Below are 26,070 nucleotides of genomic sequence, written 5' to 3'. Positions count from 1 at the left end.
TCTGGAGGCAAGTAGAGATGAGGGAACAGAGAGACATGGGGAAGGGCCCCAGATCCAGCCCGGGAAATGAAGACTGAGGCAAGAGCATGCAGGATCATGGTGACAGATTGCAGATTCCACTATGGAGATAGCGAAGTGATATTGTGAGGTTTTCTGTCCCAGCGCCTAGGTCTCTGCTGGAGACCTTGAGAGCAAGGTCGCCTCGAGAGGGCTAGGTTTGTGGGGTGGCTGGCATTTGAGGAACCCAAGACTTCTTAGGCTTCCCACTGTCAGCTCATGCTGGAGGAGCTCACTGAATCCCTGAGCCAACATTCCACCTGGCAATAATCAGCTAGTGTTGGGTGGACACTGTCCTCTTTAGAAGTGGCCTGCACTTTCCACTTCTTTGCAGTGCCCACATTTCTTTACCACCTCCTGATGCCCAGCTAGCTTCCCTCATTTGAATTCTTTGTCTGATCTCTGTGGTTTTTTTGAGTTTGTAATCCTTGCCATAGAGTGTGCTCCCAGGTTTCTGTGTCTCCGTGGGTACTTTTTGAGTCCAGCAATATCTATTTCTACCACTGGACCTGGGCCTGTCAACATCTCTGTTTCTTTCTGCAGGCTGTCACTGAAGGTGGTCTCTTCTGCTGCCAGCAACTTGAAACAGTCCCAGCAGCACTCCCTGTTCCTCCCTTGCCCCCAGACCTCAGCCAAGCCTGTTCTACCCACTTCCAACATGGTCTTACTCAGGGCCCTGACTTCTTGCAAACTCGCCCTGTTCTACAACTCTCTACCACCCAACACCCTGAGCTCAATTTTGGATAGGAAATAAACTTTATTTTTGTAGTTGTTGATTTTAGCTGTTTCTGGAGGTTGGTCTGAGAGCCCCAGGGCTTTGAAGGAACCTACACTGCAGTCATTCCCCGCACCATACCCCAGGGCCCTGTTGCTGTCTCTAGGAAGGGCAATGGTGCCAACCAATCCACTTGGCACCACATTCATGCCACCAGAGGCCCCGGGGATGAGACAGAAACCTTAATGAGTCACTATGGGCCATTATACCCCCTCCTTTCTCCACCCCAGTCACAGTCACAGATTCAGACACAGTATGTGGGGACGGAGTCCTGGCTCAGGCCCACCTCCAATCCTGGAAAGGTGGCCCACAGGAGTCACCACCAATCCTGGATAACCGATCCTGTACCTGTTGCAGACCAGGTACAGAAGGGTCTTGGGGAAGAGCTTGTCACCAGCCAAAAACCTGGTAGGAATCCCACTCTGCCCCATCCTCTTTGCTCTCCTAAGCCCTTTCTTCCCTCTTAACTTTCACTTCTTTGATGATCATTACAAGGGTGAGAGGGGGTGAATGTGATGAATGTTGTTAGAAAGAGGTGCCCTGGTGACCCGATGGAAATAGGCGTGGGCAGTTTTGTGGCAGGTTGTCTCAGACAGGTCAATTCTCTAGCTCAGGCTCCAGAGTATGGTGTTGGCTGGTGTCATAAGAACAATGCCCACAGCTGTCTCTGGGGTGAGCTTTGATTCCATACAGATTTTGAGTAGTGTCCCTCGGGGGGAGATGCAGAGGCAAAGGAGGTATGGTCTATGTTGGGGGCCAGGCAGTGGGCAGAAACAGAAGTGGCCCTAATCCATACTGAGGAGGGAAGGAAAAATAGAAACAGTCCTGATCCACACGGAGGGCAAGGTGGGGGCAAACACAAGCGGTCCTAATCTGTATTTATGGATGGAGAGAGACAAGGCAGAAATGGTCCAGCTCTGTATTTGGCATCAGAGACAACAGCAGGCTCTGGTTGGATGAGAGGAGAGGCAGAGGCACAGGTGATCCTGGTGTGTTTTGGGGTGGAGCCAAAGGCTCACTGCTCGGCAGTGGCAGGAGCTCTCTCTTTGATCTCACCCAGTAGCCTCCAGAGAACCCTTCCTACAGCACTTCGATCACCTTCCACATCGCAGAAGGTCCCCAACAATTGGGCTCCTAGGGCTGACTTGGCCCCAAAGTGCAGACAGGGGCTTCTCCGAGTTAGCGAGAGCTCAGGACTAGTCCAAAAGGCCTCATGTGCATATGCATTCGCACCGTGGTTTTCCCTTCATAAGTCTGCACACGCAGCCTTCTGCCCTTTTCCAACGTTCCACAACCCGCCCGTACTCTGGACGCCTGGAACTGGCGGTGACGTTGTCAGCAAGCCCAGCCTTAAAAAGTTCCCGGCCCGACTCCGCCTCGCCGGCAGCCGGCTCCACCCTACGCCCAAGTCCCAGGAGACCACCGACTCCTCCCATCCCTGGGGAACTACAAGTCCCGCTGTCCCTCGCGCAGGCTCTCCCGCCTCTCCCGCGCCCCCAACAGGCATCGCTTTGTGAGTCGGCTAAGACTGCCTCCCATTGGTCTCTCCGCCTTGTCAGTCACCTGGGAGTATTGAGGGGCGGGTCGGAGATGGAGATCCGGATCCGGAGCGGCTGAAAGGCGGAAGTGGAGGCCGGAGCCTGGGACACCGCCGGGGGGAGAGGAGCGGAGCCTGTCCGAACCCCGGCCCCAAGTAACGCCGCTGCTCCGGAGCCACAGTGAGTGTCCCTGTCCCGAGACTCAGTGTCTCGCTCGGGTTGAGGTCTCTTCGGGGCAGCCCTTCCTCCCGCCCATCCCTGGCTTAGGGAGATACTGACCCCTCCCCCGACCCGTAGCCCCCTCTTAAGGAGCTCCCCAGGCGTCGGGGCAAAAGGGGAGCCTTTCTTTACTTTCCTTACTTGCCCTTCGTGAGCCTTGGGAAACCCTCATGGCTCTCGTCTGGCCTGTCCAGTCCAGTTGTGGGAGGCAGAGACCCTAAGTTCCGCTCCCACTGCTCCCAGAATTGGAGGAATCTTTGCCAGGTGTGAAGGAGCCTGTCCCCCTTCTCTTTTAGAGGTGGCGAGGAGTGCTGTCTGTCGCCGTTTTCCTTCCAACTATCCCACCGAAACAGTTGTCCCTCCAACCCTCGAGGAATTTTATGTCGATTTCCTGGAAGTGGGGGTGGGGGTCTTGGGTAAGACCATTCTACTCGCACACGTTCCCACAGCTCCTTACTTCCTTTCTTCCCTCAAGCCAGAGAGCCAGCCAAGATCCCAGCAGAATTTAAGGTCTGGGTCACTTTAGGAATGAGCTGTCTTCTCCTTGTCTTGCTGTCTCTGCCCCCAGCCCTGCCCTCCAGTTATGTTGTTCTTTAGCTGTGTTACCCTCTGAGTGTATCCCTCTTCCTGCCTCTGAAAAATTTAGCTGAGGTTTGCTTTATCCTAGTTACAGATCACAGATCTGGGTGGATCTGCCCATTCATTATCTTCTCACTCCCCTCCTCCTCCCCCCATGCTCCGGGCTCAGGGCTGTCCTCCTAGAGCATATGAGTGGTTTCCAAGCTGCCTCAGAGGGGCACTCCTCCTGGGACTCTTGTCTGCTGGTCTTTAGGGAAGAGAAGAAGACCAAAAATGAGGAGTCTGAAATTGAAGGGGCTTGGGCTATCTCTTTCTCTCTCTCTCTCTCTCTCTCTCTCTGTCTCTCTCTCTCTCTCTCACACACACACACACACACACACACTCCTCCCTAATCAACAGGTACGTGCCACTTCTAGTCCCTGGGTATCCAGGAGATATCCAACCCCTGCTGGATTTGGGCAAATTGTAAATTATAGGAGAATAAATTGAGATCACAATGACACCTACTGGTTTTTAATGTGCTAATTTTTGTAGCCCAAAGAATTCCCATACATGCCAGAAAGTGCTTATTCCTCCAGCCTTTCCAAGAGACAGCCGTACTGACATCTGATCCTTGTCTATTGCTTGGAACTTCGGTGTGTGAAATGGCTGCTGTCTCAGATCAAGCTGGGAGGTTCTCTGTTATGTGGCCAAAGTACAGGCCAGAGACTGTACCTTAATGAGAGCAGCCTGACTCTTTGAGGCCATGACTGACCCTAGCTATCTACAGCAGAGGAAGGGAGGGAAAACCATGCAATCTTTGGGGATTTCTGTAGCTCTTCAGTGTTCTAGGCTATCTTTACTGCCCTTGGATACTGCTTATAAGTGCTAAAGTCTTTTTACCTTGAGATCTTTTTGACAGTTTCTGGACAGTATAACTGGTATCTGACTCCTACAAACTTTTGAGCTAGACCTGGGATGCACTTACTTCGTTTTTTACTGAACAACAACAAAAAAACTTCCTTATTAGGGTCAACAGTCAGATGACAAGTTTCTCTATCTGTGTGTGCTTCCTTGGAGGGTCGTTGGAGACTTCTGTGGCCAACCCAGTTTCTCTAATCTGGTCAGTCTGTGCCTCTGAGGGCAGAGCCAGAGAGGCCTGACTGCTTACCAGGCATTGATCTCTGACCAAACGTACCTCCTCAGTAGTAGGCTGTGGTTTCTGGAACTCTTCGGGAGTGCCAGGGTGAGGCTGGCCAGTCTTTGAGGGGACCTTTTTTTGTCTGGACGTGCTCTCCCAGCTCTGATTCTGAAACAGGCTTTTGAAGGAGAAGCTCTCCTTTTCAGAGAGACAAGGAAAGCACCAGTGCCCTGAGTGGTAAGGCAGCCGTTTCTGGCATCCAGAAATCTCAAGAGATCTGACATTGCTTGGCAGAAAGAGAGAGGGCTCTGTGTGGGACAGAAGCCCCTCCTCTCATGCCTTTACTCTCCTCTCTTGCCTCTTACAACTAACTGGTGGGCCTTTTTCTGCCTTGATCCTATAGAGGGGTGGTAATAACTAATTTTTATAAATCAGTTTCAAGTTGCAAGGTTCTTTTCTCACATGTTCCTCTCAGAGTCCTAGGAGATACTGGGGTTTGTATCTCCACTTTAGAGATGATGCTGAAGGAATTTAAGTAGCTTGCCTTAGATCATACAGTTAGAAAGTGGTAGAGCCAGGACTTGGTTTGGGATTAGATGTGCTTCATCCTCCCTAATGGCGGGCCCTCTTTTGGTCTGTTTGTTAAAGGAGTGAACATGCAAAGTGAGCAGGCAGTAGCCCAAGTGCAGACCCTTCAGCATTCCTCATCATTGGCACTCCTCCTCAGCTGCTGGTTTTCGTCCCTACCCCTACCCCACCCTCCTGGCCTCTTTCTTGATCCACTGTTTCTCTGCTTCTGGGGACCATGGCAGTTATGAGTCCCCAGTCAGTACCCTTCAGGGCCTGAGAGTTTGCTGACATCGGCATGCCATTAATTTATTAGGAACCTGAAAGTTATGATGGCTACAAAATGAAAGTAAAAGTGCGTGGACTCAGGGCCCACGCACTCAGGGCCCACGGACTCAGGGACTCAGGGCCTCTGGGCACAGTTAAGGGTGTGGGGAACCAGCGGAGCTGGCATCTGCTTAGCCCTCTGATTCTCCTTTGGTGCTGCCTCCTGCTTGCAGGTGGGAAGAATGTGGCTCTCCACCAACAGCTCCTTTCACTAGAATTGACATGGAAACAACAAGGTCATAGATTTCAACTCAGCCCCACCAAGCAAGTATTTCCTAGAAAGAACCTTCTTCTAACCCTTGCCTTGTGGAGAGAGGCAGTGTGATGGGGTGGAAGGCATTAGAGCTTTGGAGGAGCCAGACCTGAGTTGTCATCTGGAATCCCCCACTTAACAGTTGAATGGCCTTGGGTTTGTTACTTGACCTGACTGAGCCTCTCTTTCTTTCAGTAAAATGAGGATACAAAATATCTTGCAGAATTAGAAACAAAGGGTAAAGAAGCTAGTCTAGTTCCTGGCACAAAACAGATACTCACAAAGTAACAATTTTGTGGGTCCTTGGGGTTTTGAAGGTTACATTATAACTCATCCGTGGGATTCTGATTCCACATTTGTACCAAGTGTTGTTGCTGTGATGCCTGGTACTTTTCTTGTTTCATAACAGAATTGATATGGGTTGTGTTCCCATTTTACAGAATAGAATGCCAAGGCCGTGATTGTGCTTCTTCCATTGGGGTTTTCAGACCCTGATGGGGTCATATGCTGTGGATATTCAGAGCCACAGACTAGGTGAGGTCTTTGCATCTTCTCGGCACTTCAGTCTTACTCAGTTTTAAACATTTTTATATTAAAACAGCCCTGGATCTACTATAGATTGGAATGCAAAATTTGCATGAGTTTAAGCTAAAACAGGAAACTTGAGGACAATATTTTGGTTGCAGCAGGCTGCTTTGTGTTCGAATCTCAGATTCCTGGGATTTTGCATTTTCTCTCTCCTACCTTGCCTGAGTCAGGAGTACTTTCGTTGAGGCCATTTGAGAAACACGGCTTCAGGTAGGATTTGTAAACTAGAATGTTCCCAAATCCAGTGCCTTGGCAGAGGAGAATCGGAATATATCTTAAGGAGTCCTCGATTACTAGCCTGGTATTACAAGAGATTCGTTTTCACAGTAAATATCCCCATCTCCTGTATATACTGTGTTTCCACAAAAATAAGACCTAGCCGGACAATCAGCTCGAATGCGTCTTTGGAGCAAAAATTAATATAATTAATATAAAATTATATTAGGCCGGTATTATATATTATATTATACCCAGTCTTATAGTAAAATAAGACCGCGTCGTATATTAATTTTTGCTCCAAAATACGCATTAGAGCTGATTGTCCGGCTCGGTCTTATTTCCGAGGAAACACAGTAGGAACAATATACAAGAAAAGCTAAACTTTTAGGCTGTGTTTAATATGTGCCAGGCACTCTGCAGAGCCATTCGCACTGATGATTCCTTCCATCCTCACAAAGCCCCAGGAGGAAGGTGTTCCGTTTAATCCCCATGTGATGGCGGGGAACTCAGCAGTAAGAGCCTGAGCAGGGGACAGAATGGAAAGTCTGTGCTCCGTCCCCATGCAGCACAGCCCCTCCTTGCCCCTCCCCGCTTCCTGTGAGCTGCACCTCCCTCCTTTTCTCTAAAAGCTCAGTTGGAATGTCACTTCCTCCATGAAGCCTTCCATCCCCGCAGGTAGGCTGAGGGCTTTTCTCCTCCCTGTGCTTTCCTCCATTGCCCCTTGTCCACTTCCTGTCAAGTGTGTGATCCCTGTACAGACACCGATTGTGTCCCATTTATCTGTGTGTCCAGTCCTCTCATGTCCGCAGTGTGCTTTTTAAAGGGCAGACATTCACACCTGCCCTGGAAGCAAATGCCTGCCCCTTTCCTTTAACACACACTGTCGAAGCTCAGCAGCTTGGATGTGGTGCCCTGGGCTTCACACTCACAGCCCTGTGATCCCAAAGCCTGGACCATTTCTTCGGACCATTCTCTAGAAAGTTGCTCACAGATAGAAAAGCAAACAGGTAAATAGGAGGAACGTTACAGTATGGAAGATAGAGGAGCTGTGGAGGAGGCGGGGAGAGGTCCCCAACTAAATTCCAGAGGGAGAGCTCTCCAAATCTCCATTTCCAGTGAAGAGTTTCACTGGAAAAGGCTGGCATGGCTTTGGCCCTCCATCGTCTTGTTGACTACCTCTTTTGTCTTTTGCTGTGTGTGGTGAGGCAGCAGCGCCCCCAGGCCAGGGCTCACTTAGCGAGGGTCAGTGGAAGTGAATTTCACTCTGGTCTGTGGGTGCTGCTTTGCACAGCTGCACAAGGCTCCTTTTTGGGTGAGGGGCGGCTTCAGGTGGTGTCCGCGGTACAGATGCACAGTGGTGAGGGCAGCCCTCCCTTGTGTAACCCACAGGTCTGGCCTTTAAATTCCCCTGCCCTGTGCCTGTGGGATTTGGGTATCATCTTCTGCTTGTCTCGAGACTCCTGATAGGGCTCCCACCAGCCTCCTTCCCACTCACCCCTCGGCCCAGCTCCCTGGAAAGTTAACTTGTCTTTACGAACAGGAGTTTGTGGTCACTGGAGTCCTTGGATCTCTTTTTGTCCCAAGAAGAGCCACCGTTTTTTTAAAAAAAAATAAATAAATAAACTTTTTATTTCAAAGTAGTTTCAGAAAAATTGTAAAGATGGTAGAATTTTCTCGCAAACCCTTGCACCCAGTTCCCACTGTTACTAACACCTTACTTTATTTAGTAAGTATTGTGCTTTTGTCACAGCTGATGAAGCAGTGTTGATAACATTAACTAAAATCCATACTTTATTCAGATTTTCTTAGTTTTTAACCTAATGTCCTTTTTCTGTTCCAGGATCCCATCCAGGACACCACATTACTTTTAGCTGTCATGTCTCCCTCCTTAGCCTCCTCTTGGCTGTGACAGTTTCTTAGACTTTCCTTGTTTTTGATGACCTTGACAGTTTTGAGGAGTACCGGTCAGGTATTTGATAGCGTGTCTTTCAGCTGGGTTTTGTCCGATGTTTTTCTCATGATTAGACTGGGGTTATGAGTTTTGGGGAGGAAGAGCACAGAGGTGAAGTGCCGTTCTCATCCCATAATGTCAAGGGAAATATAATCAACAGGCCTTATCAGAGTGGACGGCAGCCTTGATCACCTGGCTGAGGGGATGTTTGGCCTCCACTGTGAAGTTGCTGTCCCCTCCTCCCTCCCATACTGTCCTATTTGGGAGAAAGTCACCAGGTGGAGCCTACACTTGAGGAGCGGGGAGTTCTGCCCCTTCTGGAGGGCAGAATATCTCCATGCATTACTTGGAATCGTTGTGTACAAGAGATTTGTCTGTTCTCCCCCATTTGTTCACTGACTCAGTTATTTATATCAGTATGGACTCATAGATATTTATTTTACACACTGATTTATAACCCAATGCTGCTTTATCTTACTGCTCAAATTGTTCTAGCTTTGTTCATTGGGAGGTCTTTCAGGTCTCTTTGACTTACCCCCTTCATTGTGGGGTTTTTTGGTTTTCATGTTTTGAGCACGTCCTTACTTTGCAGGCATTAGGATATGCCCTGTGTATATTTCCTGCCCCAGTCCTACAGTCAGCTGCCTCTCCAGGGCCACTGCTTTTTTAGCAAACATTTCCTCTAGGTATGTTGATGTGGAGTTACACGGATGGGTTTAAGTTATTTCTTCTCTTGATGGTTAGTAATAGTCACTGAACACTCTGGAATTCGGTAAGGTAGAGATGCACCTGGGAAACCCACTGTGTGAGAACCCTGGGAGTTGCTTCTTTACTCACCCGTTCATATTTCTCATATCCCTGCCTAATGCTTTGCCTGATCCAAAAAACAGTCGGATTTGATATTTACTCTGGAGTTCACTATCCACTTAGGAAGATGAGGTAATAATCCTTCTCTACTTCAGGCGCTAATTCTCCAGCCAAACTTTCCAGGACTCTGGGTCTCAGAAGAACACCCACGTGGACTGGGCTGGCATTTTTTATTTTTATTTTTTTTATGTTTTGGCTGCCACTCACAAATGGACCTCCCCTTTGGGAGGGTGTGTGCAGGGCTTATGGCTCTAGGCGGGCTCAGGGCAGGCTGTCACTTTGAGCTGTGATCCTGAATCATTGACTAGCTTAAATCCTTCCGTTGAATTGTCATCCCTCTGAAGATGTGTAACTGGAACCCTGCTGGAAACACTAACTTGGGATCTTAACAGGAGTTGGTTTACAAGCCTCTTGCCTTCTATTCATAGCTCCATGTGTGTCCTCTTCAGGTGGCTCTGTCAGGAGCAGCCCTGGCGTCAGGGAGGATGTGGGTGGCCTCCCTACCCCTGGCTGCTTTCCTAGTTACCAGTCGCTCTCTGAGCTTCTCCGAAGGCTGTGGTGATTAATGACTCCAATTTCCAAACTGCTAGTATTTTCAGCCTGGTTTTTAAAAGGAACTCTGGTTTTTTTGTCAGCTGTCCTAGTCCTGTCCCCTCCCCCTCTTCACAACTGAACCACCTCTTCCCTTTCCTGAAAGAGACTTTGAGATGTGTTGTGTTGTGGGGCCTTCTTTTTTTTTTTTAAAGGAGCTAAAGTTTGCCTGGTTGGGGATTTCAACTCACTGCTGAATTTTTTTTCTTTTTTTGGATGGTGGTGGTCTCCTCCATTTTTGTGGCTTTGGAAGCCAGTCTGCAGAGAATACAAGGTTAGGGTCCTTGACAACCTAACGACCCTAGGACATCAGGTATGAGCAGGCCACTGGTGAAAGTTGTAGTTTTAGTCTGTTTGGACTGCTCTACCCAAATCCCACAGACTGGGTGGCTTCTAAACAAGGACATTTCTTTCTCACAGTTCTGGAGGCTGGATGTCCGAGATCAGGGCGCCAGCATGGTTGGGTTCTGATGAGGACTCACTTCCAGGCTGCAGACTGCCAGCTTCTCACTGTGCCCTCCCATGACTGAAGGGGCAAGGAAGCTCTCTGGTGCCTCTTTTAAAAGGGCTCTACTCCCAATCAGGCGGCTCTGCCCTTGGGGCCTGGTCACCTCTCAGGCCTCACCTCCCAATGCCATCACCTTGGGGATTAGGATTCCAGTGTGGGTTTTGGGGGACGCAAACATTCAGACCATAGCCGTTGACCAAATCAGCATTCTCTCCAAATGGGGGGCACTGAAGAGTGGAGTGCAGGGAGACTGGCAGCAAAAGGAATGCGAGAAGAGTATCTGAGGGTTGCGATAGAGGAATCCACTCCCTTCATGGGGACGTGGCGGGACGGAGCTTCCCGTCCTGTGAACATCGCTGAGTGCGTGCTCCGAGCCAGGCCCTTGGCTAAGCGTCTTACGAGGCCTCCTCTTCCCGGCAGCCCTGGGAGATGGATACCAGTCTCCCCATTTCACATGTCAGGAAATGGGTTCAGCGACAAGTGGTGGCTCTGGGACTTGAACTGAAGTTTGTCCGAGTCCAGCATTTACTCTCTTCACTCCTGTGCAGAAGGAACCTGTCTGGGGTAGTGAGGTGTCTCCCCTGCTGGGCTGTGGCTCTGTTTGGGGATCTGAGCTGTCTGGCAGAGAGATGTGTATTTAAGCCTTCAACTGCCCCCATTCTCTTGCCAAACCTAACCAGGCCTCGGTACACCACATTTATGAGCACCTACTGTGTGTCAGGCTTGATGTGTTGTGCTGTTAAAACAAAGGAAACTTACAGTCTAGAATTGTATTTTGTGGCCCTTTTCATCTACAAAGTGCCCTTGATTTCTCTCACCTTCTCACTCCCAACCCTCAAGCCCCCAAGTTCGCCAAGCTCTTGGCCACCCACACCAGTCTTCTGAAAATTTGGGGTCATGGAAATAGAAGTGTGATTCATTCATTGAAACTTGTGCAGACCCATTCATTGCCTGGTTTCTTCACCTGGCAGCATCCTACATTTTGTTCAGCAAAAATTACGAAAGAAAAAGTTGGCCTAAAATATTGTTCTTTGGCACCCGGGCTCCGGAGAGCAGCCATGGTCCCTCCGATCTCACAGTGGGAACTTTGACCTTGTTTCTTGTTAGTTGGGCAGCCTCTGACCACAGTGTGTGCGGTAGCTGAGCAAGAGGAATTTGGTTTGCTGGTATCTGATACCGGATTCTCTTTCCCCCGCTTTCCTCTAACGTGACCTCTGTCCTCTGCTCTCTGTTTAGGAGCTGAGGGCAAGACAAAGAGGGCAGCAAATTAAATTGGCTTTCTTTTGATTTTTGTTTTTTTATAAAGACCGGAAGGGTTTGTGAGAGGTGTCCGTTGCTGTTGTTGGTATGAGTAGCTGGATGGACAGGTTCTGATGATGACCCTGACCTTCAGCAGAGGTTCTTGGAGTTTTTCTGGGCCTGGGGCAGCAGCACAAGTGACAGCTGTCCTGGCTGGTACTCCTGGCCCTACAGAGACCCTCCTGAGACAGAGGGGAAGACAGGCCCTGCGTTGATGAGCTTTCAGTCAGAACTGTCCTAAGTAAATAGTAACTGCATGAGCAAAACAAAAACGGGGACTTTGTGAGGCTTGTGGATCAGCAGGGACCTGTGTCCCTCCAACTGGCTTTCACATAACTTGTGCTCTATCCTGGGACCACAGCAGGTATAGATTGGGGCCCGGGAAGAACCTGTGCCGTGGCTGGCTCTCTCTTAGCATCCCACCTGGCACTGGCAGGTGGTGGGCTGGGTGGTGGGGTGCGAGCCATCACCCAGCCTCAGTCCCATCCCCACCATGCCCTGTCGCTGGATGTGTGCGTGTAGATTTGTGCTGCAGAAAGTGGGCGACTTCAAGTTGAGCTTTTGCTTGAGGCTTCTTGTAGAGCTGCCCTCCGTGGGGCCAGAGAATCTGCCACAACCTTGCTGACTGAGTGGTGCTGAGTTGGAGGCTAGGCCCTCGTAGGGGGAATAATCTCTTGGGAATGTCATTGTTAGGGCCTCTGGTGCCTCTTAGAATCAATGGGCAGGACAAGCCTTGCTGGTGCAACTTCAGGCCATCCCCTGTCTGGCTGGCCTTCCTTCTGAACGTGCCACCCAAACGCCTGGCTCCTGTTGGCCCTCAGGACTGGGGAATGAGAAGCCTAGAGCTGCCCATGAATCTTGGGGCTCTTCTGGACAGTATGGGCAGATCACACGGACCAAGCTGAGTCAGCAGCTACATGGAGATGTCCCCAACCCCACCCCCAGCAGCCTTCTTCCCTGTGGGTGCAGGAAGAGAGGGAGCAGGGGGTGGAGGTTTCATCCTTGGCCTGAAGTTAGCGCTGACTCTGCTTCCCTCAGCCTTCCCAGGGAACCCATCTGCTGTCGAGAGCTGAGAAAGCAGCTTGGAGCTCAGGGAAGGGTTTCTTGGTCTTCTTCCAGGGCAGGTATTCTGTTCCTGGAGGGGCTTCCACCTAATGCAGCTTAGCATCTGTCCCGAATGTCACTGCAGGCCTTCCCACACTGGGGCGGCGCTGCAGGAGTAGCTGTGCTGTCCTAGCTGACTGCTGGCAGGGCTCCGGCTCAGCCTGGACGGTGCTGAAGGACCACTTGGTCGTGTACGTGCAGGGTTTAAACCTCTTGATGCCCCTGCACACTTGCCCCTTTTGCAGGTGTTGGCGGCCTCAGCTAGCGCGCTCGTGGACGCCATCAGGGCCTTGCTGTGTTGTGCAAGACTAGGCAGTCAGCTCCTTTGACAGGGGAGTAAGATGAAACTGATCCCAGGTAAGAGGGTTAGCTGACTGGGGACAGATTTAAGGGCCTGTTCCAGTGGTATAGGACCCAACTCACTCTGAGTCCCCCTTTGGGATGATTTCCCTCCCTTCCCCCTGGAAAGGGGGCAGTCCTGCTGTGGCTGTGGAAAGGCGGCAACCCCTTCCTCTTCTGTTGCCATTTCCCTACTTACGGGTGGGAGGAGGAGCCCCAGCCCTGGCCTGACACACCCCATCAGGGTGCTTCTTAAATCTCAACCTGGCTTCCAGGGCCAAACTTCCTCTGTTACATTATCCAGGGGAGACATAGCTCCTGTGTGGAGCCATCCCATCGTCCTGGTCACACAGGGGAAGACACCCCTCTCTTTGATTCCATTTCCCCCACCCCACAGCCCTTTGACCTCTTAACGTATTCTCTGACCTGGTTGGAGAGTGCAGACATCACACTATCATAACCTTCCTCGTCATTGAGAAGACATGAAAACATTGGCTTCTCTTTTCAGTATGATGAGGCTTTAAACGACTCTACAATTCTTTAGCCCACAGTTCAGCACAAAGAATCAATATACCCTTAATATATACGCAGCAGTCATATTTGTGCGGAATCCCATTCTCTTGTTTGTTTGGGTATCTTGGTTCTCTCTTGGTCGTCTTCTCATTTAGGCATCATCTTTTCTACTGTCTCTGTTATCCTGAATTTTGTTATACTAAAGAGGAGGCAGAAAATATTTTATGTACAGGGGAGCTAGATTGATTTCATATCATTTGTGAGCTTTAATTTCTCATTATTGTGTGCAAATTCTATACCAGAAACCTTGTTTACCTTTTTATTGACACGTAACACATATAGTAAGGCTTACAAATCTTAAGTGGACAGCTAGCCGGACATTGACATTTGTATACATCCATGTACCTGTCTCCCAAATCAAGATATAAAACTTTTGCATATAGCAGTGTTCTCTTTTAATTTGATATAAACTCATTTTTTCCATAGTTAAGAGCCATATTTTATTAAAGCATACATAGAAGGTGGCAGCCCCCGTTATTGCATTTACAATTGTCCTAGTGGATGTAATGACATTGGTAATACTCCTGGGTTCTCTATCTCTGATGAGGGAGCCTTGCTGGAGTTATGAGTCCTGTGCTCCGCCTCTGCCACCACCTGGCTGTGACCCTGGGCAGGTCACTTTGCCTCACCTTCATCTCCTCTAATTGGGAAGGGGAGGATTAGGTCTTCAAGGCCCTTTTGAGCTTTGACAACCAATGAGTTGAAACTAGTTATTTAACCTCTTAGTAGAATAAACCTGGCACCTGTTGGAACCTTACCTTCAGCCTAATACTGTGTTGTATATGTGATGCGTTGTTTCATTTAACCTTTCCAACAACCCTGTGCAATTAGTATTAAATAATACCATTTTATAGATAAGGGACTGAAGTCAACAGCGGTCACTTGTCTAACTTGGCCAAGGTCACTCAAGTGATAAACAATGGAGCTGGCTTAGACCAAACCTGGTTCAGTGTCCCAAGTCCTAACCTGCTAGTTGTGCTGGGAATGGTGTGTAGGTACCTCCCGTGGCTCATGGCTTATGTTGCTACAGATTCTTCTTTCCCCTGAGTCTGCAACCAGCTAGAGGCCCTGGTGACTCCTGGCAGAGCACAGCTGCTCCTGCTGAATCTGCCCTCTGGTCCCGTGTGCGGTAGTGGTGATTTTCCCCTTGGAGGAAGAGCTGCGTTCTTGAGTCTATGGGTAAATCAGCTCCCTGGTGATCTGAGCTTTTAAAGTCTTCCACCTTGGCCTTTGAACCTAATTACCTCTCCTGTGTCCCTTTGCATTCTCTTTAAGCTAACAAGTTTCTCTGCCGTCAGCTTATATTGGCCTACTCTTCTGGTGTTAACTTTTCAGGAATGCTTTTTTTCAGAGTAAAGTGTCACTAGCCAGAATCACCTCCAGGGAAGCCTGGGCAGGGCCACTTGGTTCTCCCCGCGCCCTCCCCCCCTGGTTAACCTTGAGTGAGCCTTGGGTGAGTCAGTCTCCTGCCCAGCCTCTGGTCAACAGAGCCTGATGGGTGTCCCTAATCAGTTCACTATCCAGGCTGTGCTGGGACTGTCAGCTAGAGGAAGTCACTGAAGCAAACAGGAAGCATGAGAGACACCCATCAGCTTTGGAATTGCTCACCCTTTTACCAGGAAAGACACAAAGTATGACGCGGGTGACTTCATGGATTAGAGAAGAGAAACATGCGAATTTTGAATGGAGGCCGGAGGGGAGGGGTCACATTCCAGCAGCGCCTGGAGTCTTGGAGAAGGCTTCCATTGTTGAGTGAAGCCAGGAAATAGTCCCCACCCCTAATCTGATCCACCTGTACGGTCCACAGCCTTTCTGTCCCTTGCATTCCTCCTTCCTCTATCACCTGTGGCTCTTGTGCTTCCATCAGCTGCCTAGAATCACTTGGGGAACTTATTTGAAAAACATTGATTTCTGGACTCCGCTGCGAGAGATTCTCATTCCGTTGGGCAGGGTTGTGTACTGAATGCCCCAGGTGATTCTGATGGAAAAGTTTGCGACCCACTGATCTGTAGTGTCCAGACCAGGGGAGAGCGGTGGGGAGAGCGGTGTCCTGCTTTTTCTTTCTCGTTCCCCCAGAACTGTGTGGGCATATGCCCGTTATGCCTGTTCACCGGGCCAGAGTGTTGAGGAGCTTGGATCCCTTCTGCCCTTTCATGTGCGTCGTGGGAAAAGGCATAGGGTAGGGCCCAGTCCTTGCGTTCATTTCCTGTGAAGATGCGAGGTTACGAATGGTGTTCTTTCTCCACGGCCTCTGAACAAACCAAGGTTCTGATTTGGAGGGGGCGGGGAGCAGGTCATGCCAAAGAGAATCTTTTGTCATGGATCTGAAGCTACCCATTTCAGCAGCTTCATGAAAATACCCAGGAGGAAATTCATTCTACTTGTGTGTTTTTCTTGGTGCTGAAGAGACTAGTTAAAAAAAAAAATCTTTGGCCTGTTCTGTATTTTATAAGAAATTTTGATTACAACTTTGGCCCTTAAAGATAATTTGATTTTTGACTGAAAGAAGACTTTTACTGTGCCATTTTTGGTTATAATTCTATCGCCTGACTGTACCCGTGGATGATTCTTGTCGCTGGTGGGAAAGAAAGATTCCCACAGTGAAATTCCTTCCCCTAGGCGGCAGGCCAGCTCCTCGTGTGAATTCACCTTTACCACCTCCCCAGGAGGGGACTGGACAGGGTAAAGCTTCCTGGGGCTCTGGGTGTGGCCCCCGCCAGTCTGAGAGAGAGAGAGAGAGAGAGAGAGACACACACGCGCGCGCCGGCTGGGTGGGTGCCCTTCATGGCAAAATCAGCTTCCTCTGTGCTTTATTGTCTGTGAAGGTTTGCCACCTCTGTTCATGTGATCACCAAGTGGGGCCAGGAAAAGCACGAGGCAGCAGGCCATAAAAAGTGCCAGGTGTGCCTGCTCAGGTGTCTGGAAGGCAGGACCAGCATCCAGGTGGAACCTGTCACCAGCCAGTTTGTGCTAGGCGGAGCACTGACAGCGCTTTAAAAAAGACAACAAATGCAGACACTGGACGCTCCTCCAAACCTTCAGAACTTCCAGGGACTGGCTGCACAGGTGATTCTGACGTGTAGGCGGAGTTGAGAACCACTGCGTAAGAGTTACTGGTCTCTCCTTCCAACTTGTTAAAAAATCACGTTCTATGTGGGCAATTTTAGAAACCCACTGGTTTGACAGGGACAAGACTTAGATGTCATCTCTATTTTTCTTGACTCGTAGGTGCTGTTGACTCGTGCTGGTAGCCCGCAGCTGCAGCTGCTTGGTGTTTTTGGAACCGGGGACTTTGCCTTCTGTTTCCCTCTCCCCACTTGTTTATACCTCCTTCTCCAGTGCCCGAGCCACACTCTGTTGCCTAGCTAAGATTCTGTGTCACGTGGATTTGTGGCAACAACCAACTTATAATTCCATTGTGGTTCCCTTCTTGCTGTCGCCCTGCCTGGCCCTGGGTGGCTCCTCCCATTGTTGGGAGTCCTCAGGGACTGCAAGACCACTGTGACCGTCTGCCAGAGCCAGACCTTGTTGGGCCAGCAAAGCTGCTGCCACAAAAGAGTCTCATTCACTCAGCCACCCTGAACCAAACACGGGGTGGGTGTTGCCTCCATCTTTTTTCCACAGCAGGGAGAATGGCAGTAGACAGCTGAGCATATAGGCCACCCGAGTTCGCTGGACCAGGCTGTCACCTATACGCTGGGTGGCCTTGAGCCGGGCGTCAGGCTAGTCATCTGAAATAGCCTTCGTTTTCAAGTGTAAAGGAGATAGTCATTGTGTAATTGCTCAGTAAATGTTAGCTGTCCCTGAAAATTATTTCATTTGATAAGCATTCTTTGAATTCCCAGTGTGTACCTAAGTATGGTGAGGAAAGCATCGCAGAGAAGCCAGAAGTATAGACCTTGTCTCAAGGGCCATAGAGTCTTGCAAAATCATTGAGGGGAGGTGAAAAGAGAAAGCATCTTAAGCTATAAAATATTTCAAAACTGGCGTTTCTTGTTACTAATTGAGGGCCCCCTCCGCCCCAAATACTTCCTTCCTTGTACTCTTGGGGAAGAGGTGGCTCCATTTCAAACCTCTTTTCCTTTGGTGCTGTCCAGAAAGGAAACTCTTGTTCCTGGTGAGTGAATCATTCTTCCTGAAGCTCGCTTTCTGAACGCGTTGCTGGGAGAACTTGGACATGAAAACCGATTTGAGGTTACACAAAGCGAGCCTTTTGCTGTCAGCTTCTTGCACAAGCGTAGACCACTGCTTCCCACAAACAGCGACCCCCTCTTCATTTACACCCTTGTCCTGTGACGATAAGGGAGTACGTTCCCCTTGCTCAAGGGGCAGGTCAGGGCTGTCCTTGGGATCCTGTTCCAAAGACCCCTCCTGCATAGACTATTAATGCAAAGGGAAGTCTGATCACAGTCTTTTCTTTCCGACTAGAGCTCAGGCTCTGTCCACAGCGTTCAGGACCTGATACCTACTCACAGTCCTCGTTTGTAAAACATCCTGTAGATGTTCTGATATCTTTTAGTGTAAGTCTTTTAGCAGCTTCTGGAGGTAGACGCCTCATCCTTCTTTGCAGTTCCAAAACCTAACAAAAGAAACCTTGCACCTCCTAAGCTATCACCAGCCGAGTGACTAAGACGTTAGTGCGGGAACACCAGCTGCTGGGGGTGCAGGTCTTGGTGTCCCGTGTTTGTCTCCGCCCTCCCATGCCTCCCCCTTGTTCTTCTGCGTCACCCTCTGCCTCTGCCAGTAGAGAAGGGAACTGAGATCTCTATTTAAAAGGGAAATTTGGCAGCCGTTTCTGACTGCCAGCAGAGCTCTGGCATTGGTGTGTGTTTGGTTTTGTGTGTGTTTTGTTTTTTAATGTGTGTGAGACTTCTAGCCCATAAAAATGAGAGAACTGCAGGGGGGAGGCTCAGGATGAGGCTTAGTTTCCAGTGCACGGTATAGGCTCAGCTTGAAAAAGTCAGCCCTTCTGGAGACGGCAGGACAAAATGGCTATTTTGATACCTTGCGCCAGCCAGGCGCTGCTCCCTGAGTGCCCACGAGGTTAGGCAATCACCTTGTGTGGTGAGCTTTCTGCTGGGACTCCCTGTGCCCTGATGGGCCTCTCCGCCCACTCTGGCTTTGCAGAGGCGGGTGTGCTCGTAGCCACCAGACTGCAAGTTCATTGTGTGTTGACTTCCATCCTAGTGTCTTCCTGGGCGATTTTTTGGTATCCCAAGGATCCTGTTTACTTCAGTGTCACCAGCCTGGCATATGCCCATTCCTCTCCTGTGCAGGCATCTATGTGAATGCACATAATTTGGGATTGGGAAGTCAGTGTGTTTGCTCAGAAACAGGAGCCTAAAGTGGAGAGACCACTTGTCTCTTTACTTCTCAGATGGTTGTAGAGCAAATATATTTTGTGGTACAGCCTAGTCAGGGCTCTTCTCCTAACTTCTGGGGGTGGAGGGAAGGGAATTGGGGTGATGGGAGCTGGTCAGCCAGGGTTCAGGGAGGGCAGAGAGAGAAATGTGTGATTTAAGAAGGGCTCATTGCGCAACAGTCTCTGGGCTAACCCGGTGCTTCTGATTTCTCCCCTGCAGTTGGAGGCCCCCTCCCCACTAAGTGCCTCTTTGCATAGCACCAGCCCCCGCCCCCACGCTCACTGGTACCACTACAGCAGGACGGGCCATGGCGGGTCGGGGAGGTGCAGCGCGACCCAATGGACCAGCTGCTGGGAACAAGATCTGTCAATTTAAGCTGGTCCTGCTGGGGGAGTCCGCGGTGGGCAAATCCAGCCTCGTCCTCCGCTTTGTCAAAGGACAATTCCACGAGTACCAGGAGAGCACAATTGGAGGTGAGTGGTACAAGGGCGGGGGGGCCTCAGGGAGGCCAAAGAAATGCCGTGGCAGTGAGGAGAAGGGAGCTACTTGCCCAGAGAGACTAAACCTACCTGGGGCAGCAGCGTCTCTCCTCATTTGGGCCCTGGAATCAAATCTAACAGCTGGTCTCCATGCCAGAGTCCCAAGAATTAGCTGGGAGTCAAAACTGCCTTCCTCTCCTGGTTCTCTCTCTCTATTATTTGTGTCACCTTGGCAAAGACCCTTCCACTGACCTAGCCTCTGGGAAGGGAGAGGCAGGGTCTAGACCTCCGTGGGTCCTTCTGACTGTGCCAGGCACTGCGTCTGCCCTGGCCTCTCCCACTTTCCAAAATGGGGAAATGGCCTGGTGAGTGGGCTGGTATTTCTGAAGTTGACCTTTGCCCTTTCTTGGGCTCATAGCCTGTCACTGATTTCCCAGTGGTCAGCTTTGGGGATGTAAGGGTCTGAGCTCAGCCTCCTGCCTTAGTAGCCAGTGTAAACCTTGAGGGGCCAGGGCTGACCTTGGGCTTGGGTCATCCTTTTCTCTACCCTCTTGGTTGGTAGGAGGTTTCCAGGCAGCTGGAAACAAAACGGGCTATGTCAGCAGTCTCTGCTGCCTCCTCAGCACTCGAGTCAGGAGCTGGAGAGGGGGAAGTGAGGCGGTGCCCCGTGCCCTCAGGGAGGTGGGGGGAAGGCAGACACGAGAGTGGACTTTCCAAAGCAGAGCTCTGGGATCCTCTCTGGGTCCTGGGCAAAGGGGACTCCACCTGCCTGACCCAGCTCTTGGACTCCTCCTTTGAAGCATATGCACAAGTGTCGAGTTCCCCTGCCTCCTCAGGCCAAAAGTAGGGTCACTCTGTTCCCTGAAGGTCAAGCCCCAGGGCGGCCAATTAGAAATGGGTTGAGGTCAAAGCTGGGGGTGGGGGGTGGCTAGCCAGCGTCCCTGGAGGTGGCAGGGGCGGTTGGGAAGCCAGCCGCCCAGCCTCCGCCTGGCAGTAGAACAGCCTGTACTTTCAGGCGTCTCCAGCATAGCTAAGTGTATGAGAGTGTCCTCAGGAAACAGAAGGCCAGCGGCAGCCCTGGGCTGGAGCACACTGAGGGGATAAGGAGGTTTCCAATTGGACTGTTCTCTCTGAGGGAAGGGAGGAGGAGGAAGAGGGGAGGCCCACCCGGCTGAGCTAAGAGTCAGGTTTCCCCTGGGCTTTCTGTCTCCTGCCCCTTTGCCGCATTCCTCTTCTGAGTGCTCCTGAAATGACTCAGGTGCAAGCCGGCTTCCCTTCTGCCCTTGCCGAGTGTGGGTCTGTAAAGTCTGTGCATTCCACAGCCCCCTTGACACAGACAGAAGTAGAAATTCCACCAGCCCTGCTCAGGCCTGCTTGACCACCACGTTGGGGGCTTTTCTGTGCCCGTCTCAACAGAAGGCTTCTGAGTGCCAGAGCCCAGCTGCAAGAGTGGAGATAAGTGGGGGTGGCTTCTCAAGCTCCTCCTTGCCTGGTAACACCACCTTCCCTCTTACAGCGGCCTTCCTCACACAGACCGTCTGCTTGGACGACACAACAGTCAAGTTTGAGATCTGGGACACAGCTGGACAGGAGCGGTATCACAGCCTGGCCCCCATGTACTATCGGGGGGCCCAGGCTGCCATCGTGGTCTATGACATCACCAACACAGTAAAGACTTTCCCTTCTTGACCTTTGTTCCTGGATGTGATGTGGGCAGATTTCCTGTTGTTTGGGGGTGTCTCACCAGAATCACTTGGGCTCTGCCAGCACGAGCTTTTCCAGGGAGTGGCCTGGGCAGAATGCTTCCTCTGTCCCTTTGACATTTGGCCCTGTCTCCCCAGGATACGTTTGCACGGGCCAAGAACTGGGTGAAGGAGTTACAGAGGCAGGCCAGCCCCAACATCGTCATTGCGCTCGCGGGGAACAAGGCGGACCTGGCCAGCAAGAGAGCCGTGGAATTTCAGGTGGGGGGCATGGAAAGGGCTTGGGGGAGGCGTGGCAGCTCCACTCGGCTTTCCCCAGGCCCCTCAGGGCTTCAGGAAGGGCCCTGTGGGGAGGCAGCAGCGGCGCTTCTATCTGTCATCCTCTCATGACTCGAGCAGGGACCAAAGGGAGGTCTCCTTGGCGGGTAGCGTGTGTGTGCATACGGGGAGCTGAAGCCTCTGCTTGTTTTTTTCTGTAAAGTGACTTTTTAATGAAATTATTGAAAAATACTTTTTTTCATGTAATACCAGCATATAGTAAAATTTAAACAGCACAAGAAGGTATATAAATGAAATTTAAGTCTCTAATCCTAGAAAATCAAACTCCCTCCCCCACCCCAGTTCCTCACTTTCTCATCTTTCCAGAAATAGGCACATGTGTATGAATCCCTTTCTTTACATAGATGGGAGTGTGTTCTACATACTGTATTTTTTTTTACCAGTCCCTAACTGATGGACTTCTAGGTTGTTTGTGCTGCAGTCAACATGCACATACTTCTGTGCTTTTGTTCAAATGTGCAACTATATTTGTAGGATCACTTTCTAGAAGTATTTCCTAGCCTAGTGATTCTGAAGAACAAGAAGACAGAATGGACATAGGGAAACCTGAGTAAAACATCTGCCAGTGTTTGTGAGCTGAGAGGTGCTGTACCTGAGTGGGGGGTATGGGGCCAGATGTCTCAGAGGAACCCAGAGCAGGAGTGCTAGCAGCCTGAAAAGCCCCTGCACAATGTTGCTATTGTGTATAAGGCACTGTGATCAGGGAAGATTTTTTTTTATCCTGGGCCCCAGCCCCTACCAACTGTCAACACTTCCCTCCCACCCACTTTCTCACCTCTATCCAAATCAGGAAGCACAAGCCTATGCAGACGACAACAGTTTGCTGTTCATGGAGACATCAGCAAAGACCGCAATGAACGTGAATGAGATTTTCATGGCAATAGGTGAGCTGCCTCTCCTCCCGTCCCCACATTGGGGCGTAGAACCTGCCTGCTGCTCCGTAGTAGGTCCCTTCACCACCAGATCTTTCACCATTTTTAATATTGTGATAAAATCATTTTCTTCTTCATCTGACTCTCAGAGATAGATAGTTCACTCCAGAAGTTTCTAAAGCCTGGGCCAAAGTCTCAACATTTCATTTCCTGACCTCTTAGCTTGCCACCCATCTAAAACCCTGTGTCACCATCCTACCCACTTCTTAGGATTTTTTTTTAGGCCATTTGGCTCTGGAGTCATCCTGCCTGGGTTTGAGTCCTAGCTCTACCACTTACTAACTCTGGGTTTGAGCAAGTCATTGAACCTCTCTCTGCCTCAGTTTCCTGAAACACTCAGAATGCACCTGACACATGGAAGTGAAGCCCTCAGTATGTTCATTATTACTGATTGGGTGGTAAAGGCCAGATTCTACTCAAGTGGACTTGGGAAACAGTATTGGCCTACCCCCACAAACATTTTCTCCCTCCTCTCCCAAACAGCTAAGAAGCTCCCCAAGAACGAGCCCCAGAACGCAGCTGGTGCCCCAGGCCGGAACCGAGGTGTGGACCTCCAGGAGAACAACCCAGCCAGCCGGAGCCAGTGCTGCAGCAACTGAGCCCCCTTGCCCACCCACTGCCCCCACCTCCTCCGCCTGAATGACCCGACTGGAATCCACTCTAACCAATCGCACTTAACGCCTCGGGCCACCACTGCGGGGGCAGGGGGAGGGGTCCACCATGATTTCACCATATAATTTTGATCATAGGCCGGAGTGAGTTATTCCACCTGCACCTTTCTGTACAAATACTAATTCAATTTTAAGTCTTAAGTCACTTTTTTAATATATATGATCTTCTGCTCTTCCCACTTCCTGCCCTTTCTACAGCTCTCCCACTCTCCCTTTGCTGGTAGTAGCCACCGCCCCTGTTCCTCCCACCCGTGTATATGGGGAGGCAGGGGTGGGAGCAACTACCCTCTTTTCCTCTTGCTGATTAGCAGGGTCAGCAAGAGCCTTCACATCCTTACCGTGTTTGGGGTGGGCTTGGTTCTGGGTGGTGGGGCAGGCCCTGGGGCTAGGGAAGGGAGAGGCAGCTCTCCCTTCAGCTGCCTGGCATCAGGCTGCAGCCCCCCACCCCCACCCTCCTACCCCTGATTCACAGATGGGAGAAAAACCACAGCATTATTGTGACAGCCACGAACCCACTGCCCACAACCCACCCCACCCTCCTCGTCCTTGGTCACCCTGACCGACCTCTGGCTCTGAGCCCTGTTCTGACCAAATCACGATGATGAGTATTTGGGGGTGGGTGGGTAAGGGGGGTAGTGGGAGGGGATGGAACCAACTTTTTCTGTATTTTGTATTGTATGTTTTCTTCAACATGTAACCAATCAGTATCTTGTCAATATAGTCAGCCGATCGATCGACCTCCGCTTGTCTCGCTTGTCTTTCTCTGGCAGAGCTTATCAGACCATATCCTCTCTGGCTTACTTTGAGGTTAATTTACAATGAACCACTGAATTTTGTTAAACAAAAGCCCCGCCCACCCAAGTGAGGAGATGCTGGTGCTCATGGTAACCAAGAGAAAGAGGCCCTTGGTTACCGGTGCTACTGCATGGGGTTGGGGTAAGAGTGACTTGGAACTGAATCTCACCGAGTTTGAAGAGGGTCCTACATTTGCCTCTCCCCCACCCCATCCAGATTACATTGGGGTGATTTGCAGTCTGGGTTTGAAAATAATTGGTCTCTGAAACACCAAAAAAAACTCTGGGGTCTTTGGTTACTCTGTACCAGGCCTGTGAGGGACTGGGTCCTCTTCCCCTCTTCCCTGAAGAGGAAGAAACACCTATGACCTCTGGAGCTTTGGACTGAGCGATGGTCAGGCCCAGACAGCAGCTTCACACCAGGTCTAAGCCATCTGCTCCCTGGTCTCTGGGGAGCCCTCTGCCGGTTCTGGAACCAGGTGACACTCTGGCCCTCCCGGCCCTCTGCTGCTCCCTGCTGGCGCTGCTGCTCTCATCTGCCAAAGGTTGAGGATATTGGTCCAAGCAGTGAGCTGAGCTGAGTAGGACAACACACCTCCAACCCCCACCCCCAGCTCCCACCAGGGCCACAAAGGCCTAATTCTTGGTGGACCACCACCTTGAGGTGCCTTTCTTGCCTCCCTCTACCTTCGTTATACCCCCACCTCTGACCCCAACCCTGATAAAAGACCACAGACGCCAAGGCAGCTGCTCACTAGGGTGGTGGTTTACCGGGTCAGGCTAGGTTGGAACCCTTCTTAGAGCCAGGGCTCCTGAGTCTCGAAGATGGACTTGTTAGGGCTCTAGGGGAAGGCAGCGCCTGGCACTGGCCACGGACACACAGCTGGCCCGAGGGGGTCAGACAGCAGGTCATGGCTGCAGGATCCAGGTATGATGGTAGTTGCATTTGCTGCTGCATCTTCTCTGTCATGCAGTAGCACCCCCCATCCGGGTTGTGGCCCTCCGTTTGCCGCTGTCCCGTCACCATCAGGCACTGGCCGTCCACTCGCACCACCAGCTCCTCTGGGGTGAAGCCGTGGGCATCCATCTTCATCCGGAAACCATTCTCCACCTGGATATCGTCCCACGCAGCTGCCACGTCTTCCCTGAGCAGCTGCACCGGCAGTACGGCCACTCGGTTCTGTTCGGCGAGGGCTACGCTGGGGGACCGCGACATCACCTGGTTCCCTTTGGGAAGACTGCTACTGACCCGCTGCATCCAAGTGAGCAACTGCTGTTCAAGGGCGCGAGGCCCAAGTGTAGTGCTCTACGCAGGACACAGGAGAGGAGGGACCCTCCTGCGCCACGCGCGGCTCTACTCTGGCTTGGCTCCACTCCCACTCCTCGCGGCTCAGCTCTGTTCAGTGGGGCTCCCTTCACTTAGGCAGTATGGGGTCAGCTACGCATGTCCTACATCCATAGGTCAGGTTGTCAGCCACCCTGGAGCGCCCCCTACTGCTTTTATCCTGGATCCTGCCCCTTCTCGGGACCCTCCCCATGGCCGGCCTGGAGCCCAACTGGGTATCCTAGGGGCAAGAAGATTGTCCCTTGGACAGAGCCACTGGAATGTGACCACTGGATCATCCATTCTCGGAATGTCCTGCCTTTCTCTGACCAGGCACAAACCTGTGACACATTGGGGACTGGGAGGTGGACACAGTCTTCCTGGCTTCCCTCATTTATCCATGCTGGGCCTACTGTGCGGCAGGCTCAGCTGGGTTCTGGGATCACAAAGATGAAGACGCCGGTCCAACCCTCAAGGTACCGATGGTATTGGGGAAGAGACGTTACCAAACGTAGGGAAAGGCTTCTGCCCTTGTCTGCTTCTACTTCATACCCTCCTTGGCAGCCTTCTTCGTGACCACAGCCATGCCTCTGGTGCTGCTTTATAATAAGCCCTTTTTGTGGAAGTATAACATACGTACAGAAAAGCACACAAAAGGGTACAGTTGAAGTATTCCAAAGAGAAATACACGTGTGTAACCACTTCACATATCAAGAACTAGAATTGTTGCTGCTGAATCTCCTCCGTAGCTGCAACTCTGTCTCTGAAGACATGTGGGACAGGAACAGGATGGAGGGGGGAGGGAGATGTACCAGGAAGCCAACTCGACCCCAGACGCTAGGTCTGCACGTCCACCATCGGGTCTTGGGAGGGAAGTCCCCCAACCAGAAGCCTGTTTTCTGGGATGCTTCTCCTTATCCCCAAGAGGACAGCAATCTTGACTATCCTGGAAGCCTTCAAGAGAGATTGAAAATGAAGAGGGGTTCAATCT

At 50.9% G+C, this 26,070-nt stretch overlaps 2 protein-coding genes across 3 annotated transcripts; one reads left to right on the top strand and one right to left on the bottom strand.

Annotated features, from left to right (window-relative positions):
- The first annotated feature begins 2,396 nt into the window (after positions 1–2,396).
- RAB5C (RAB5C, member RAS oncogene family) lies at positions 2,397–23,702 on the top strand. Of its 2 annotated transcripts, none has more exons than XM_033089926.1 (6): positions 2,397–2,550; positions 19,057–19,310; positions 20,833–20,984; positions 21,158–21,280; positions 22,149–22,242; positions 22,774–23,702. In XM_033089926.1, exons 2-6 carry the CDS (start codon positions 19,145–19,147, stop codon positions 22,887–22,889), a joined length of 651 nt encoding a protein of 216 aa, XP_032945817.1. In that variant the 5' UTR covers positions 2,397–2,550; positions 19,057–19,144; the 3' UTR covers positions 22,890–23,702. The 2 variants fall into 2 exon arrangements, with proteins under 2 accessions (XP_032945817.1, XP_032945818.1); XM_033089927.1 differs by lacking the exon at positions 2,397–2,550 and adding an exon at positions 16,379–16,540 and having other exon boundaries at positions 22,774–23,362.
- Positions 22,850–26,017, bottom strand: HSPB9 (heat shock protein family B (small) member 9). The gene has a single exon (XM_033089928.1). It carries the CDS (start codon positions 25,011–25,013, stop codon positions 24,531–24,533), a length of 483 nt encoding a protein of 160 aa, XP_032945819.1. The 5' UTR covers positions 25,014–26,017; the 3' UTR covers positions 22,850–24,530.
- Between the last annotated feature and the right edge of the window lie 53 nt (positions 26,018–26,070).

This window comes from Rhinolophus ferrumequinum, chromosome 21 (genome assembly GCF_004115265.2).
Source record: "Rhinolophus ferrumequinum isolate MPI-CBG mRhiFer1 chromosome 21, mRhiFer1_v1.p, whole genome shotgun sequence".
Lineage (NCBI taxonomy): Eukaryota > Metazoa > Chordata > Mammalia > Chiroptera > Rhinolophidae > Rhinolophus > Rhinolophus ferrumequinum.
This window is presented reverse-complemented; position numbering and strand designations above follow the sequence as displayed.